General features: G+C 46.6%; 1 protein-coding gene across 3 annotated transcripts in view; it reads right to left on the reverse strand.

The window, feature by feature from the left end:
* Nucleotides 1-16321, reverse strand: part of KAT14 (lysine acetyltransferase 14) — a 67637-nt gene that overhangs the window by 17105 nt on the left and 34211 nt on the right. For 2 of the 3 annotated variants that reach the window (XM_060031321.2, XM_060031320.2), the window contains exons 7-10: nt 15611-15747; nt 14539-14714; nt 12569-12759; nt 5729-10596 (exon numbers count right to left, since the gene is read on the reverse strand). In XM_060031321.2, coding sequence (XP_059887304.1) covers nt 10423-10596; nt 12569-12759; nt 14539-14714; nt 15611-15747 — 678 coding nt within the window. In that variant the 3' untranslated portion in view covers nt 5729-10422. Of the gene's footprint in view, nt 1-5728; nt 10597-12568; nt 12760-14538; nt 14715-15610; nt 15748-16321 lie in introns of those variants that run through there. The other variant, XM_060031322.2, reaches the window with a different exon arrangement.

A 16321-nucleotide genomic window follows, 5' to 3' on the forward strand; every position in this document is an offset into this window, starting at 1 on the left:
GAGCCAGGGCTTCTCCTACTTGCAGCCGAAAGTATCCTGCCAAGCCCACGTGCACAGCCTGCCTCACTCCCCCGGCCTCGTCCTCTCCAGCCCCGGGGATGTCTGACGAGCTTGGGGAGAAAGATGCACTTTTCCCAAACACTAGTTTACAGTCGGGAGCCTCCAAGATGCCCCAAGGGTCACAAAAGACAACGAGTCTGGTTTTCTGTCCACAGACGTGCAGGCAGGAAAAGAACAAACACCAACATGTGCAGAAGAAAAAGTGGTGCGACAATAAAATGGAATTAAACCCCAAGTCAGGAGAGGAAGTGGGCCCTGCTCTGGCTTCATCCAGGGAAGGTCAGTTACCAGAAGCTCAGGTAGGCCTTCGGGCTTGGAGAAGGGATGCATTTCGAAAAGTGAGATGAGGAGCCTCCCCTTGGGAGGCCCAGGGTGGCGGCGGGAGATGACGGGCAGATCCCCCCCGGACTAGTCCTCCCAGCCTGTGCGTCTCAACCTTGGCCATCAGAATCGCCTGGGCTGGGAAGCCACACCCCAGCCCAACAACATCAAATTCTCGGAGGACGGGACCCAGGTGTGGGCGATTTTGTGGCCGAGGCTGAGAAACACTAAGCAACAGCCTCATTTTAACTAGGGTCTCCCCCTCCCCGAGGGTAACCACCATTGTTCCGTGGCCCCCAGCTACCAGGCAGCCTGCCGAGTACTCCTCATGTTCTCACAGATCCTCCTCACAACAAATCACAGGTTTTTAGCAAACAGGGAACTGAGGCACAGCCAGCAAGCAGCAGGTGCGGGACTTAGGCCCGAATGGACCAGAAGCCAAGCTTCTTACAGCCATGCCACACACCTCAGTGATTCAAATGACCTGAGAACTAGGAGAGGGCAGAAATTTCCAAGAGGCCCAAAAGGAGATCCGGGCTGGGTGGGCAGAAAGAGGGGTCTGCCGTCGGACTGGGGAGGGGGGCCCAAGAGGGAAGCGGGGATCCTGGGATGGCCAGTCTGGGGAGACCAGGCCTTCGTCGACTAATGAGAGCAGATAAACGAGGGAACCAGGCCAAGGGCCCCAGAGGCAGAGAACAGATGTCCAATTCTTCCCTGCAGCCTGCTCTCCCAGGACTGGGGGAAACAAGGACACGGGGTTGGCTGAGGACCAGGACCTACCTGCCTCTGAGTTGTTTTGTTTCTGTCTTGGTCCTTCCCTTCTCTTACACCCTCCTCCACCTCCCTCCTTAATACCACACGAAGGGGAATTTTGAGGGACCCTCTCCACAAATTCCCCAGATGGGACCAGCCAGTTAGACTGGGTTGAGAATCACCACTTCAACTGCAGGAAGAACTCAAATGAATAAATGATGAGAAACACCAAGATCTCCCTACTCCCTGGAGATTAATAGACAAAGGATGCAAACAATTTATAAAAGAAGGAATGCTACTAGGAAACAAACAATGGAAAATGTTCAACCACACTAATAATTTTTTAAATGGCAAATTACTGCCTATGTAAAAATTAGCAACAAGTAGTTCAAGTGATAATAATTAATCCTGGTAGTTTTGAGGTGAGACTGGTACCTTAACACATTAATGACAGTGTTGGCAATGACAAAGTGACAATGAAAATGTTCACATCTTTTGACTTAAGAATACCATTTCTGGGATCTAACCAGAAGAAAAAAATCCAATCCCTGGCAAAAAACCTTAAGCACAAATGTGTTCACTGCAATGTTATATATAAAAGCAGGAATCTTAATGAGGAACACTAAAAGAATAAGAAAATAGAACCATTAAAGAATGGTCATGAAAACCATTTAGCCACTTGAAAAAAATGACTGTGATATAACATGAAACGACACAAGTAAGTAATCCCTAATCTATTTTCTGTGTCTATTAACCTGCCTTTCCTGGACATTTCATATAAAAGGAATCATACAACATGTGTTCTTTTGTCTGGCTTCTTTGAAATGCTTCAATTCGTGATGTTTCACCCCTGTTGTAGCATTTATCAGTGCTTGCTCCTTTTTACTGCTGGGTAGTACTCCACTGTACGCATCTATCACACTTGTTTATCCATTCATCAGCTGATGGTCACTTGGGCTGTTTCCACCTGGAGGCTATTGTGAATAATGCTGCAATTAATATTCATGTACAAGTCTTTGTGTGGATATATGTTTTCATTTCTCCTGAGAGGAACTGCTGAGTCATATGGTAATTCTACATTTAACATTTTGAAAAGCTGCCAGGCTGTTTTCCAACACGACTGTACCACTTTACATTCTCACCAGCAATGTATGGGGGCCCCGATTTCTGCATAGCCTTAGCCACATGATTATTTATGTCTTCTTGATTCTAGCCAGCTCTGTGAATATCATTTGAATTTCTCTAATGACTAATGATGCTGAGCATCTTTTCATATGCTTACTTGCTATTTGTATACCTTCTTCAGAGAACTGTCTAGTCAAATCATTTGCCCATTTTAATTGCAGTGCTTTTTAACACTTTATTTTTTAGAACAGTTTTAGGTTCACAGAAAAATTGAGCAGAAAGTACAGAGATTTCGCAAATATCCCTGCCCCCCATACACAGCCTCCCCCATTATCCACATCCCCCACCAAGGTGGTACCTTTGTTACAGGAGAACCTACACGGACACGTCACTGTCATGCAAACTCCATAGTTTACATTACATTTCATCCTTGGTGTTGTGCATACTATGGGTTTGGACAAATAAATAATGACATATATCCATTGTTATACCATTATGCTATCACACAGAGTATTTTCACCACCCTAAAAATCCTGTGTTCTGCCTGTTAATAATCCCACCCTCCCTCCCTAACCCCCAGAATCTGATCTTTCCCTGTCTGCAGTTTTATCTTTTCCAGAATGTCATATAATTGGAATCAGACAGCAAGCGGCCTTTCCAGACTGGCTTATTTCACTTAGTAATATGTATTTAAGGTTCCTCCATGTTTTTTCACGCTTGATAACTTGTTTCTTTTTAGTGCTGAAAAATATTCTGTTTTCTGGACATACCAGTTTATTCATTCACCTGCTGAAAGACATCTTGGTTGCTTCCAAGTTTTGGCAATTATAAAAAAAGGTTCATGTGCAGGTCTGTGTATAAACATACATTTTAACATCATTTGAGTAAATATGAGAAGATTGTTGGATCATGTGATAAGAGTATGTACGCCTATTTTTGTAAGATACTGCCAAACTGCCTTCCAAAGCAGCTGTACCATTTTGCCTTCTCACCAGCAATGAATGAGAGTTCCTGTTGCTTCACATCCTCGCCAGCATTTGGTGTTGTCAGAGTGGTGGATTTGAGCCATTCTAATAGATGTGTAGGAGCATCTCATCGTTTTCATTTTTATTTCCCTGATAACATGATGTGGAGCATTTTTTCACATGCTTGTTTGCTCTCCGTGTATCTTCTCTGGTGAAGTGTCTGTTGAGGGGTTTTCCTGTTTAAAAATCAGGTTGTTCATTTTCTTATTGAGTTTTAAGTCTTCTCTGTATATTTTGGATAACAGTCCTTTATCAGATGTGTGCTTTGCAAAGATTTTCTCTCAGTTCGTGGCTTGTCTTCTTAATTTCTTGACAGTACCCTTTCACACAGCAGAAGTTTTAATTTTAATGAAGTCCAGCTTAGAAAATCTTTCTTTCATGAATTGTGCCTTTGTAGAACCAACCAGGACCCTAAGGGGTCTTCCCTGGGACAGACCCTTCCCCCCACATCCTCTGCTTCAGCTCCTCTCTGAAGTACCCAAATAATAGTACCTGATGCACATTTCCTGAGTTGTTCTACAGATGCCAAAACCCCCACTAGATAGAAGAGGTTAACTACTTGATGACCATGAGTACACAGCCCCCCAGACCTACTACAGCCTAATGACTGATCATGTGAACCCCTGTGACATCACCCTGTGACACCACCCTGTGACCTCACCATCAGCCAATCAGAGATGATCACTTACCCTGGGACTCCCTTCCCTCACCTTACCTCTCAAAATGCTTTGCTGAAAACCATCGAGGAGTTCGTGTGCTTTGAGCATTAGCTATCCTGATTCCTTGTACAGCATGCTCTGCAATAAATGCTGCTCTTTCTTTCGCCACAACCTGGTGTCAGTTGTTTGGCTTTACTGCACGCCGGGGAGTGGACCCAAGTTTTGGCTTGGTAACATTTCATGTTGTATCTAAAAACTCATCACCATACCCTAGGTCATTTAGATTTTTTCCTCTGTTAGCAGTTTTATATGATCCATTTTGAGTTAATTCTTGTGAAGGATGTAAGATCTGCGTCTAGATTTTTTTTTTTTCTGCACATGGATACCTAGCTGTTCCATTACTGTTCGTTGAAAAGATTATGTTTTCTCCACTGCACAGCCTTTGTTTCGTTGTCAAAGATCAGCTGGCCGTATTTATGGAAGTCTATTTCCGGGCCCCCTGTTCTGTTCCGTGTGTCTAGCTATCTGTTCTTCCACCAACTCCAGTGTCTTGATTACTGTAGCTTTAGAGTATGTCTCAAAGTTGAGTAGTGTCAGTCCTCCAATTTCATTCTTTTCCCTCAATATTGTGTTGGCTTTTCTGGGTCTTTTGGTTATAAACTTTAAAATCAGTTTGTCAATATCCACACAATAACTTACTGGGATTTTGACTGAAATTGCTTTGAATCTATAGATCAAGCTGGCAAGAAATGACATCTTGACAATGTTGAGTCTTCCTGTGCATAAATATGGAACATTGCCTCATTTACTTAGTTCTTTGATTTCTTTCATCAGAGTTTTGTAGTTTCCCTCATATAGATCTGGTACATATTTTGTTAGATTTATACCTGCCAATGTAAATGGTATTGTTTTTAATTTCAAATTCCACTAATTCATTGCTGGCATATAGGAAAGTGACTGACTTTTGTATAAATAACCCCATATCCTGTAATCTTGCTATTCACCTGTTGTGTCCACTTTGGGGTCTTTTTTTTTTTTTTGCGGTACGCGGGCCTCTCACTGTTGTGGCCTCTCCCATTGCGCAGCACAGGCTCCGGATGCGCAGGCTCAGCGGCCATGGCTCACGGGCCCAGCCGCTCCGCGGCATGTGGGATCTTCCCAGACCAGGGCACGAACCTGTGTCCCCTGCATCGGCAGGCAGATTCTCAACCACTGTGCCACCAGGAAAGTCCTGGGGTCAACTTTTTTCAATTCTTTCAGATTCTCTACATAGACAACCATGTCATCTGCATACAAACAGTTTTATATCATCCTTCCCTATCTGTATACCTTTTATTTCATTTTCTTGCATTAGCCAGAACTTCCATTAGCTAGTATGATGTTAAAAGGAGTGGTGAGAGAGGACACCCTTGTCTTGTTCCAGCTTAGCTGGAGGGCTTCTAGTTTCTAAGTATTCAGTTTCTCACCGTTAAGTATGATGTTTAGGTGTAGGTTTTTTGCATAAGTCCTTTATCAAGTTGAGGAAGTTCCCCTGTATTCCTACTTTGCTGAGAATTTTTATCATGAATGGGTATTGGATTCTGTCATGTATCATGTGATATGATCATGTGATTTTTATTCTTCAGCCTGTTGGTATGACTGCATTATTTGGAAACAGGGGTATTTGTTAAACTATGGTACATGCCTATAACAAAATATAATTCTATCATATATGATTTTTTAGAACATATGACAATGTGGAATGTTATCTGTGATCACCTAAAAAAAAAAAACCCCAAAAGTCGTGTATCTTATACAACAAGATATACAAGATGATCACAGTTCATTTTAAAAACTAGTATATGAAAAAAAATGACACATGCAAGGGCATATGTATGTGCATAAGACAAAAGGCCTTGTAGGATTTATACCAAAATATCTAAAGCAATGGGCTATGCTGGGTTAGAGAAGCCTCTCTGGTAGCTGGTAACAAGCCAGCGTGAAGTAAAGCAAAAAGGGTCATTTGACATGTAACGTCTAGAAAAGGCAAATCTATAGGGACAGAAAACAGATTGGTGGTCGTCCGGGCTGGGGCAGGAGTGGGGACTGACTGCAAGTGAGCACCAGGGGCCTCTCTGGCCCCATGTTCTACAACTGGATTGAGTGATAACTCCATAAATCTACTACAAACCACTGAATTGTACACTTAAAATTGGTGAATTTTATAGTATGCAAATTACACCTCCATAAAACTTTAAAAAGGTGGGATGATTTACTATAAAATGGGATGGATGTAAGGGGAAGCCTTCCCCAATCCTGAGGGGGAGCCTCAGTCAGCCTCAGGGAGAGGCCTCACGAGAAATCTATCTGAAACTGTCTCAACCCTTCCTGTTCTCTAGACTGGCCGACAAACAAAATAAAAAACAAAAAACCATAGCTACCTAGAGCTCCTGCATGCACTCTGGCTACGAGGAACGCCCTCACTGCCTTCCTAGCATGGATGAGGTGTCCACCAGCTACAGCCCACCCAGTTGCCCCAAAGGGGAACAATTCCAAGCTGGGCAGCTGCCCTCTGGGTGTCACAACTTCACAGGCTTTTCCATAATGACCCTTGTGGTTGACTATACTTTGGTGCTTGCCACCCCCCTCCCCTTGGGAACCACATATCCCAGTATTTGTCCTTGTGAAGCGCTCCCTCCGGCGTGGTCTAGGAGTTCGGCCACGTCACTGGCTCCGGCTGATGGGTCAGCAGTGAGCATGATGCAAGCAGAGGCTTGAGAAGCACTTGCAGTGGGGTCTGTCCTCCTGGAAAGTTGGAAGAATGTTCCTTCTTGGAACCCAGCTACCTCGCCATGAGGTGGTGTAAGCAGTCCCACGGGGAGGCAGGAAGAGAACTTGAAGCCCCCCGGCCAGCACCCCAGCTGAGCTCCCAGATGACAGGGGCTGCCCCAGTGCCCCAGCCGGCACCACATGGAGAGAACCAGCCAGAAAACCCTCAGAATCCCAAGAGAAAAGAAACTGCTATGGTGTTAAGTGGCTAGAGTTTGTGGTGGTTCCTTACATAGCACTAGGTAACACAGACATCCTTTGGCCTCTTGGTCACCAGAGAAGTCCTGGTGAGTGTTGAGAAGCACCACCTGTAACACTGAGTGCCCGGCCCACCTGCCCAGGACACCCTGCTGTGCCCCTGGGGAGGCAGGAGCTCTTGCCAGCATCTTACTGAAGGGTGACAGACAGGCCCTCATTTAAGCTCAGGCCACTGCGGAACCCACTCTAAAAGCCGCTTCCTCAAGGAGATATGAACCTAGAAGGCTACGACGCATTGTCTGGATACTAAGACCAGGGGTGCAAAGTCTGAGTAGCAGGGTACTGACATATCCTCAGTGAACCTCTCCATAAGACACGTACTTGCGAAGTGAAACCTGCCTGCCTTAACTAAAAGTTAACCTTGCCAGAAACGGGACTTATGTCCATGGTATTCCTGCCCGAATGCCTACAGAACCTGAACAGGAGCAAAGAGCAGACGCCCCCAAATCCTGGGACACTGTGCAAACCAACTAGCCAGGACGCTTCAGAAATGTCCACATTCACAAAGACTTGGGGACGGTTCCTGATCACAGGAGACAAAAGGAGCCTGACAGCTGAATGTGACCTGCAATCTTGATCTTCTTTTGCTATAAAGGGCAGTATTAGGACAATCAGTGAAATGTGAATTAGGTCTGTACATTAACAGCAAGAGATCAAGGTTAACTTCCCTGATTTTGTCACTGTACAGCAGTTAGGTAAGAACATTCCTAGCTTTTATTAAGGGTAAAGGGGGCACAGTATCTGCAACTTACTTTTAAATGGTTCAGAAAAAAGTGTGCATGTGCACACACACGTATGTGTACAGGGGGCACAAACGTGTGAAATGTTAACATTTAGGGAACTGGGATGAAGGGTACCTGGGAACTCTGTACTCTTTTGTAACTTCTCTGTCAAGACTGAAATTATGTCAAAATTAAAATAAAACATTTCTAAGATACTGTTTGGTGAGTCATTCCTTTTGAACCTTTGTTCCAACCACCCAGCTGGCTCCAGAAAGGTCTTCCCTCCAGTCTGAACAGGGCTAGTTACTGCTTTTTGGCTCACACACGCCTCTGAACATCTGATGAAGTTTCAGGCCCCTCCCCCCAAAAAACATTCAAACTCACACACACCTGCCTTTGCACACAACCACGGACCCTGACCCGGGAGCCCAGCAAGGAAAACATGGAAGGTCAGAGTGGGAAGCGAATCAGCTCTGAATCCAGGCCACCTGTCAGGGTCCAGGGGCTTTAGGCCCTGGGGAGAGTTCCTCCCCAACATCACACACCCCGCAGGCAGGGAGGGGCCGGCGCCAGGACTGGGGTCCTGTCCTCTGCTTTCTGTCTGTGCGCCCTGGCACGGACTTACTCATCCTCTCAAGCCCACTTTCTCTTCCCTAAAATTGAAGCAACGGCACGACCACCTCATGGAGTTGCTGGGAGAATTCAGAGCTCAGGAACGGGGCTGACATTTTTCCTACTCCTAGCAACTTGTACCTTGTCTACTCAACGATGCCCACCCCCAAGCCCACCGGGCTGGGTGCTGGGTGCTGCTCAGGGCAGCCAGTGGCACAGCCAGGAGGCCCCGCCTCAGGCTTATGCCCCAGAGGCCCCAGTTGCCATCAATTCTTGTTTTTCCTGATACCCTCTGAGATCAGGCCTTTGCTTTCCATCCCACTTGGAGCCCACTGCCTTTTGCTAGACATACCTTTGATTTAATGTAGCCTTTAGCCACATTCACTTTAACTAGAATACTAGACATTTTGGCCAAACGTGAACATACGAGCAGTATATCTGCTTTTCAGCCGCCACTCACCCTCACCTGGAAGTTCTCTCTCAAAATGACACGAACTATAGGGTGTCACTCAGAGTGCACGTCGGTCTATCTTGAAGCCCTGGAGTTTCACTGCAGAGGAAAGTATGAGAGGGCAGGTCCATGGACACACACACACCCGGGGGCACATACGGGCCGGGGCTCAAACTGCCCATCTCCCACGAGTGTCAGCTCTTCCTCGAGCTCTGGGGTGAAAAAATCCATCACTTTAGCCATAAAACAGACACACTAAGATAGTAGAATATAACATACCTGTAATCTTAAGAACCTAAACCTTAAAGGCCAAGCAGGCGGCAGGTGACAGCCGATCCCTCCCAGCCTGTTGGGGGTCCCCGCAGGGTCAGGTTGGGAAATGCTGATTTTGACCCTGTGGAAGGGGAGAGGGTGAGGAGGAGCCCAGAAGACTTCTTTTTGGAGGCTGACCATCGCTGCTTTGATCCTGGCACCTGAGTGACTCGGTGTGTCCAGCCCGGGGCCTCATGCGGGAGAGGGGAAAGGGAGCCCCGATCCCAGCCAGGTTAACAGAGATAAGCGACAGGACAGCTGCAGACTCTTCCTGCAGGGGCGACACACATTCCCCTGAAACGAGGGCATTCAAGCTCCCTCTAAGCACAGCCTCCAGAACAGAGATGCTGTGGTCCATGGAATACCAATGCAAACTCTGAAATGTGCAGTTTTCTAGAGAGTGTTCAGCCTTTTTTGGATTCTCAAAGGGATTCATGTCCCCAAAAGATAAGAACTACTGCTCTTAATTAAAAAGAGTTTGAAAGCAAACTGATGAGATTGAAGCTCTGGCCATGGGCTGTCACAAGGAAAGATTTTTATTTGAGAACATCAGATACTTCTGGAAATGTTCCTGCTAAATCCAAAAACACCTGACAGTCCAGCTCCAACACTCACAAACCCACCAACAGCCTCGTTCCGCAGACAAGACGGGACCGTCCATGGCCAGCTCCCCTCCCACCGCCGCTCGCCTCCATCCAGGGGCACAACTGAAATGCCAGGCCACTCAGCTACTCCGGCCACAGGAGGGGAGAACGGGATCCTGCCTCCCAAGCCAGGGCCCCGGTGGGGGATGCTCACGGGGGCACAGCTGAGGCGACGTCACACACAAACACCATGACCAAAGTCAGCGAGTGCCCGAGGGGTCCCCCTGGCTTCAGTGACAGCACAGCCAGGCTGGGACGGGCTGGCATCCCCTGTGTGATCATCTCACCACCCCACGACAGCACAGTGCCTCTGAAGGAAGCACCGCAGGAACCCTTAACCGCGATCACATTTCTCACACTTTAAACGGGACAGAATCTCTCTCCCCAAGAACATCAGTTTGGACCTTCCTGGCTCAATAGGCTGTCGGGCAAAGGACAGCGCACCTGCCAGTCTTAGTTGACCGTGGAGTCCAAGGTGTGGGCAAAGGCCTGTCCACAAAGGGCTGGACAGCGACTCAGCCGAAGGGGCGCCCACTACTGACGCCACTGCCCACGCCGCTCTCAGCTCAGCTGAGATCAGAACCCGCGGTGAAGCGAGCACCTGCTGCTGGGGGTCTACTGACGGCCCTTCTCTGCGAGCACGTGTGCCCTCTGTGAAGAGGTGCACTCACATCAGCGTCGCAGCCGCAGGAAGAACGCGTGTTTACACTCCGCGCTCTCCAAGGGGTAATATTTATCGTAAAAATCTAAAACATATTCTTCAGTCTTGAATCCAAACTTCTGGTAGAGCAGCATAGCAGGGTTGCTCGCTGAGACGTGAAGGGTTACGTCCTTGCCCATGCAGGTCTGCCGAAAGAGTGGAAAAACACAAGGTGAAAATGAAAAAGCCGGAGGGAAAATGAGTGGGTGAAGTAACTTTTAAGTGTAGGCAGTCAGTTACAGAAACCAGAGACGCTGGGGCCTGAAGCTGAGACACTGCAGCACCAGCAACAGCAGGAAACCTGACCTGTCTCTGCCGCCACCAAAACACTGCGCCGAAATGTTCAAGGCCAAGGAAACAGACGGTAAGCTGGGTGTGTTCTTTTTCTCTTTGGAGCAAAGAGCCAACAGGGATATTTCACTGTCAATTGTTTTATATTCAATTGCATTTAAATACATCAAGCATATCAATACCAACATCACAACAATCTTGAAGAAAGAGAGGACAAGAGGAGACATTCTGCTTTTAAAAACCAGGTGTCATCCTACAAGGGAATCGTAAAAATTCCCTGCCTAGACCTTCTAGAAAATGTTAAATTATGTAGCCAGATATGAAATATTAAGACTTCTGTTTAATTACACAACTTGAATACCTTATACAGACATTCTGAATCCCAAAGACACTCTCTCATCACTCCCAAACTTCTCAGAACTGAGGTTTCTGCATTTAGCATGGGCCTAATCCTAGGGGAAAAGAATGATGCTTGCTCTGTCAAGTCTAGGCAAGTTCTTAGATGCTTTAATTAGCTACACAGAAGAAAGTACCCCGAAAGTCACATAAATTCAGAACTTGCTCTTTAATGAGGAGGCACTGAGATCCTGGACTTGATGAGTTCCTGAGATTTTACAATCCCAGGTCAAAGGCAGACAGATACCTTCTCTTCCCTGCTTCCCTCACATTCTGCATCCAAAGGCATTTTTAGGACAAGAAAGAACGACAAGCACACCAAGGACGACAGTCCTCTTTACGCTGCAAGTTGGCACAATCCCAGCAGCCCCGTCGCCGAGCACAGCTGACCGTCTGGGTGGTACTGTGTCTGGGCCGGGGTTTATGGGCTGGCTGGGGGCCAGGCACCCACATACAAAGACGGACACTCCTCCTCCCAGCCAGGGAGGCTCAGTAAGGACCGGATGTGCCACCAGAACATCACCCCTGCCCTATCCACTGGCCCTTGCTGGTGAAGGAGGAGGCAGGAGCCCATGGTCATCCTACCAGGAGAGGGTGCACAGGGGGAGGTCGGCCCTGCGCACGGGGTGGGTGAAGGCAGGGTGTGTCAGGGATAATGGAGACAGCCTCACACTAACTGCCAAGAGAGGAGAGGAGAATGCAATTCCTCGATAGAGGGTTCTCAAGGTTCTCACCAACATCTGGGAATTACTGAGCAAGTTTCATTAAAAACTGGAAAAAAAAACAACACTGAATCATCTCCACCTTCTATTTAAAAAGAAGCTTTCCCACGTGACACACAATGCTCCATACCCAATGGTTTCTAAATAAGCTACCAGATAAATTCTGGGGAAAAAAATCCTTGCATGTTTTTCTGGTGTTAGTATATAAATATATGGTCCATTTTCCTCAAAGGTGATACAGATATATCAAAGGATGAATTACCTAGAAGGTTCACAGCAACAGTAAATTAAAAACAAGCAGCATTAACAGAATGCACATACCACTGACTGATAGGCTGGCTAAAATGTTTAAAAATACTTAAGAACTAAAAGTCACTTCTCACTTCCACTTCTCAGAGTCACCGCGGTGGTGATTCCAAGAGCAGCAGCAGTTACGATACGGACGGTACAAGTGCTTTAGGCTCCCACTTGTGGTACTTTCCTCATTTCATTTACTACACATGGTCACAAACTGATTTCTTTGAAACCTGGGTCTGAGGAGTGACCCTCTTTTAGGGGGTGAAGGCTTCTCTCTGGGTGTTAATAACCTCGTGGGCAACACAGACCGGCTCCTCTTCACTGGCGTCGCCTGGCGCTGGCCTCCTCCTCCTCCAAGCCTTTCAAGGAAACCCAGAGGCAGGTGGGCAGACAGTGAGCAGAGACAACATACCTGAATCAGATGATAAATCATGAAAGTCGCAATCCCTGCTCTTCTCCACTCAGGATGGACAAACAGAAATGAAATGTACGCTTCGTTGTACTTCACATCGGGGACCATGAAGCCAAAGGCAATGATGACTTTCTTATAGAGGACGACGACGCTGAAGTCCGGGTACTGCAGGCACTCGGACAGGTCAACACCTACGGAGAGAGGCCAGCAGGGTCAGCCCGGGCTCGGGGGCTAGGGAGTAACAGGCCACTCAGTCTGTGCTTTCAGCTGCATCTGCATGCTAAAACACCCATACTGGAGACAGAGACATTACCATAGACACCACACATTCAGATCATAAAAATAAAAAAGTGAATTTTAGAAAATATCAAAATTAGCATCGCCTGGTCTACGTACATATGTTAAAAGAAGAGAAGCAGGACAGGGTGGGTAGAAGAGAGCACACAAGCTCAGAACTGGACACACCTAGTGTTGCACTCAGCCTCCGGGGCTGCGAGTGCCAGCTGGCGCATCCCTAAGCGCCCCGCCTCGGTATCTGCCTTGGGTAAGATGAGAGATACCCAGATCCCAGGGGGCTGAGGAAAGATCCCGAGACCGCCCGTACACAGACAATTGACAAGCTCTTTAGTACAAATGCCACATTTTACAATAAAGGAGTAAAATATAACATAACTCCATGTTTAATGTTTGGAAGGCACCCAGTGTAGGGGCAGGAAGTAGCAGACACTCCCAGAATGCTCCTTTCAGCCCCATCCCAGCCCCCACCACGTGCACTGTGACATCCTGACAAAATCTCATCCAGCTCCTAGAAGACACGTATTATTTCCTTTACATTCCAAAGCAGTGCAGTAAAATAGATCCACAAAGAACGTGTTTATATTTAGCAATGAAACTGTGTTCCTTTGATCGATGGCTTCAGAGACAATATGTTAAGGCTGATAAAATCACGTATCACATTGGATTTATTCTTATTTTCAAAGTCTGTGGTTGGGGTATTTGGCTTTTTTTTTTTTTTTTTTTTTGCGGTACGCGGGCCTCTCACTGTTGTGGCCTCTCCTGTTGCAGAGTATAGGCTCCGGATGCGCAGGCTCAACGGCCATGGCTCATGGGCCTAGCCGCTCCGCAGCATGTGGGATCTTCCCGGACCGGGGCACGAACCCGTGTCCCCTGCATCGGCAGGCGGACTCTCAACCACTATGCCACCAGGGAAGCCCAAGGGGTATTTGGCTTTTTAAAAAACAACTTTTGGGACTTCTCTGGTGGCGAAGTGGTTAAGAATCTGCCTGTCAATGCAGGGGACACGAGTTCGAGCCCTGGTCCAGGAAGATCCCACATGCCACTGAGACCATGTGCCACAACTACTGAGCCTGCACCCTACAGCCCGCGAGCCACAACTACTGAAGCCCATGCACCTAGAGCCTGTGCTCTGCAACAAGAGAAGCCACTGCAATGAGAAGCCCGCGCACCACAATGAAGAGCAGCCCGTACGCGGCAACGAAGACCCAACACAGCCAGAAATAAATTAACAAAAATAAATAAATAAAAACAATTTTGGGCTGTGCTAACACTCTCAAAAGGACCAGCTAAATAAACAAAGCACACAGAATTTTTACGCAAAAATCACAAGTGTCCAAATACGCCCAAGCTACCAGCCTGTGTGGTACTGATGGACATTACCTGGGATCTAGACACATGTGGAAGCAAAAGAGGGTGAATCATTTATTCTGGAACCAGAGACAAACAGGGAAGAGGAACAAACAAAAACACTGTTTATTACTTTAACTGTTCGCTTCTTCTTGACCTTAGGAAAGAAAGAGATGTTTATATTTTAATATTTCTATGTTAGTAGAGACAAACTGAATGAAATCATATAAGGTTTTGGGGGTCACACGACATACACTAATTTTAAAAACTGCTAAAATGAATGACACAGAAAATGGATCTGCCTAGTTCAGGAGGGGAGAACGTACCAGGCCAGAAAAACTCCTGACACATGGAGTTTATCGTCGGGATGTGATTTGGCCGGACATAGCAGTAATCAAGAGGTGCGTCCGGCTCTGGCGTCCAGTGAGGGTCACTCCTGTGCAGGTGGGAACGAATCTGGGACAGCAGCTGCAGTTTGGGTGGCTTTGTTTCATAATCACGCCTCCAGAACCCAGAAAATAAACAAACTGAAGTCAAGAAAAATACCCATTATTCCCAGCCATTTGATTCACAAAACTCTTTGATCTGCTTGAAATTTTAAGTTAATTTGCACTACTTTATATATGGCGGCTGACTTACATTTCTGGTATGAAATTTAAAATTCATTCTAACAATATTCGTCAGACCCAACCCCTCAGTACCTGCCAGGAACTCTACTAGTGCTGGTAAGCCTTGATGAATAGAATGGGGAAACAGAAACAGCAACCTAATTCAATGCTCTGAGTGTTGGGACACAGGACAGAGCCCAGGAGAGGAAGGCCCAACCCTGCCAGGACAGCTGGGGACCAGGAGCTGGAGGAGGCTCACATGCCGCTTCCCCGCGTCTGCCCGGGAGGGCGGGGCTGTGCCAGGAGGACCGCATGACTGGGGGCTGCAGAGCAAGCGTGGTCAGCAGAGACAACTATCAATCATGCACAGCCCAGTGCTGGGGCCTCTCCGGCCAGCTCGGCGTCCAGGGCGCTGCCTACACAAGGAGACTCATCAGCAGTCCACATAGAGGCCCGACTGAGACATCATCCCATTTTTTCATTTCACAGACTAAATATATATACAACTTTGAAATTTAAAACAAAACAATGAGTATGATAATCATAATGAAATCTAACAGAGTTAACTTATCCTTGCCTTTTATGTTTCTTTCAAAGGACCATCCTTTCTGCAAAAATGTACAGTTGAAACAAGCCAAGGATGAGACTGGACACAGAGCACAGACTCGGTCCTTGCTGATGCCAGCTCACAGGTCTTGGTCTTTATTCGCTCCAATGGCGGAACAGGGCTTGAAAACCACAAACATTACTCCCCGCGACACACTCGACATCACAGCTCTTCTCTGTATACCTGATGTAAGGCTTTAGGATCCGAGAAGTGTAAGGGCTGACAATGCTCTGGTCCACAGCCATATCTTCCGACCCCACCAAACGGTACAAAAACTTCGTGGTCTGGTGCCGAAATCCTTTCCTGGATGGCAAGGCAGTCTATGAGAAAGACATGTTAGTTATATAAAAATAAAATTACTCAAAGGATTGGTTTAATTTCCACAGATAAGTAGTACTTACAACATTTTTATGTGTCAGAAAGTAAGTCTTTCCACAGGATTTAACTGGAAAGCTCAAGGTTTAATACAAACTTCATAGGTACCTTTACCTAAAAATGGATATGAAAAACTAATCCCGGTTTAATAGTTTAAAAGCAAAATAATTTAAGAATTTTTAAAGTTTTGTAAAGATTTTAAAAGAGATTTAGACAGGTGAAATGCAGAATTGATCCCTGGATTTACAGCCTCTCCAGGTTTCATGTTGTCTATAAAGGCACAGTCAATCCACTCATCAAATGTTCACCAGTCCAAGCATCAGGGGGGAGGGGTAACACACATAGGCTTCCTGTCTCATGAGTGGTCTCTGTTATCACAGGGCGTGGGGGTCAATCACTGCTGCATCTGTATGTGGATCTATTACAATACGTCTCTACCAAGTAAATCTGACAAAAGTAGGACTGATGCAGATTATCATCCCTAAAACAGCATGAGCGGAGAGGCCCGACCAGAGGGTC

The sequence above is a fragment of the Delphinus delphis genome, chromosome 15 (assembly GCF_949987515.2).
Source record: "Delphinus delphis chromosome 15, mDelDel1.2, whole genome shotgun sequence".
Classification (NCBI taxonomy): domain Eukaryota; kingdom Metazoa; phylum Chordata; class Mammalia; order Artiodactyla; family Delphinidae; genus Delphinus; species Delphinus delphis.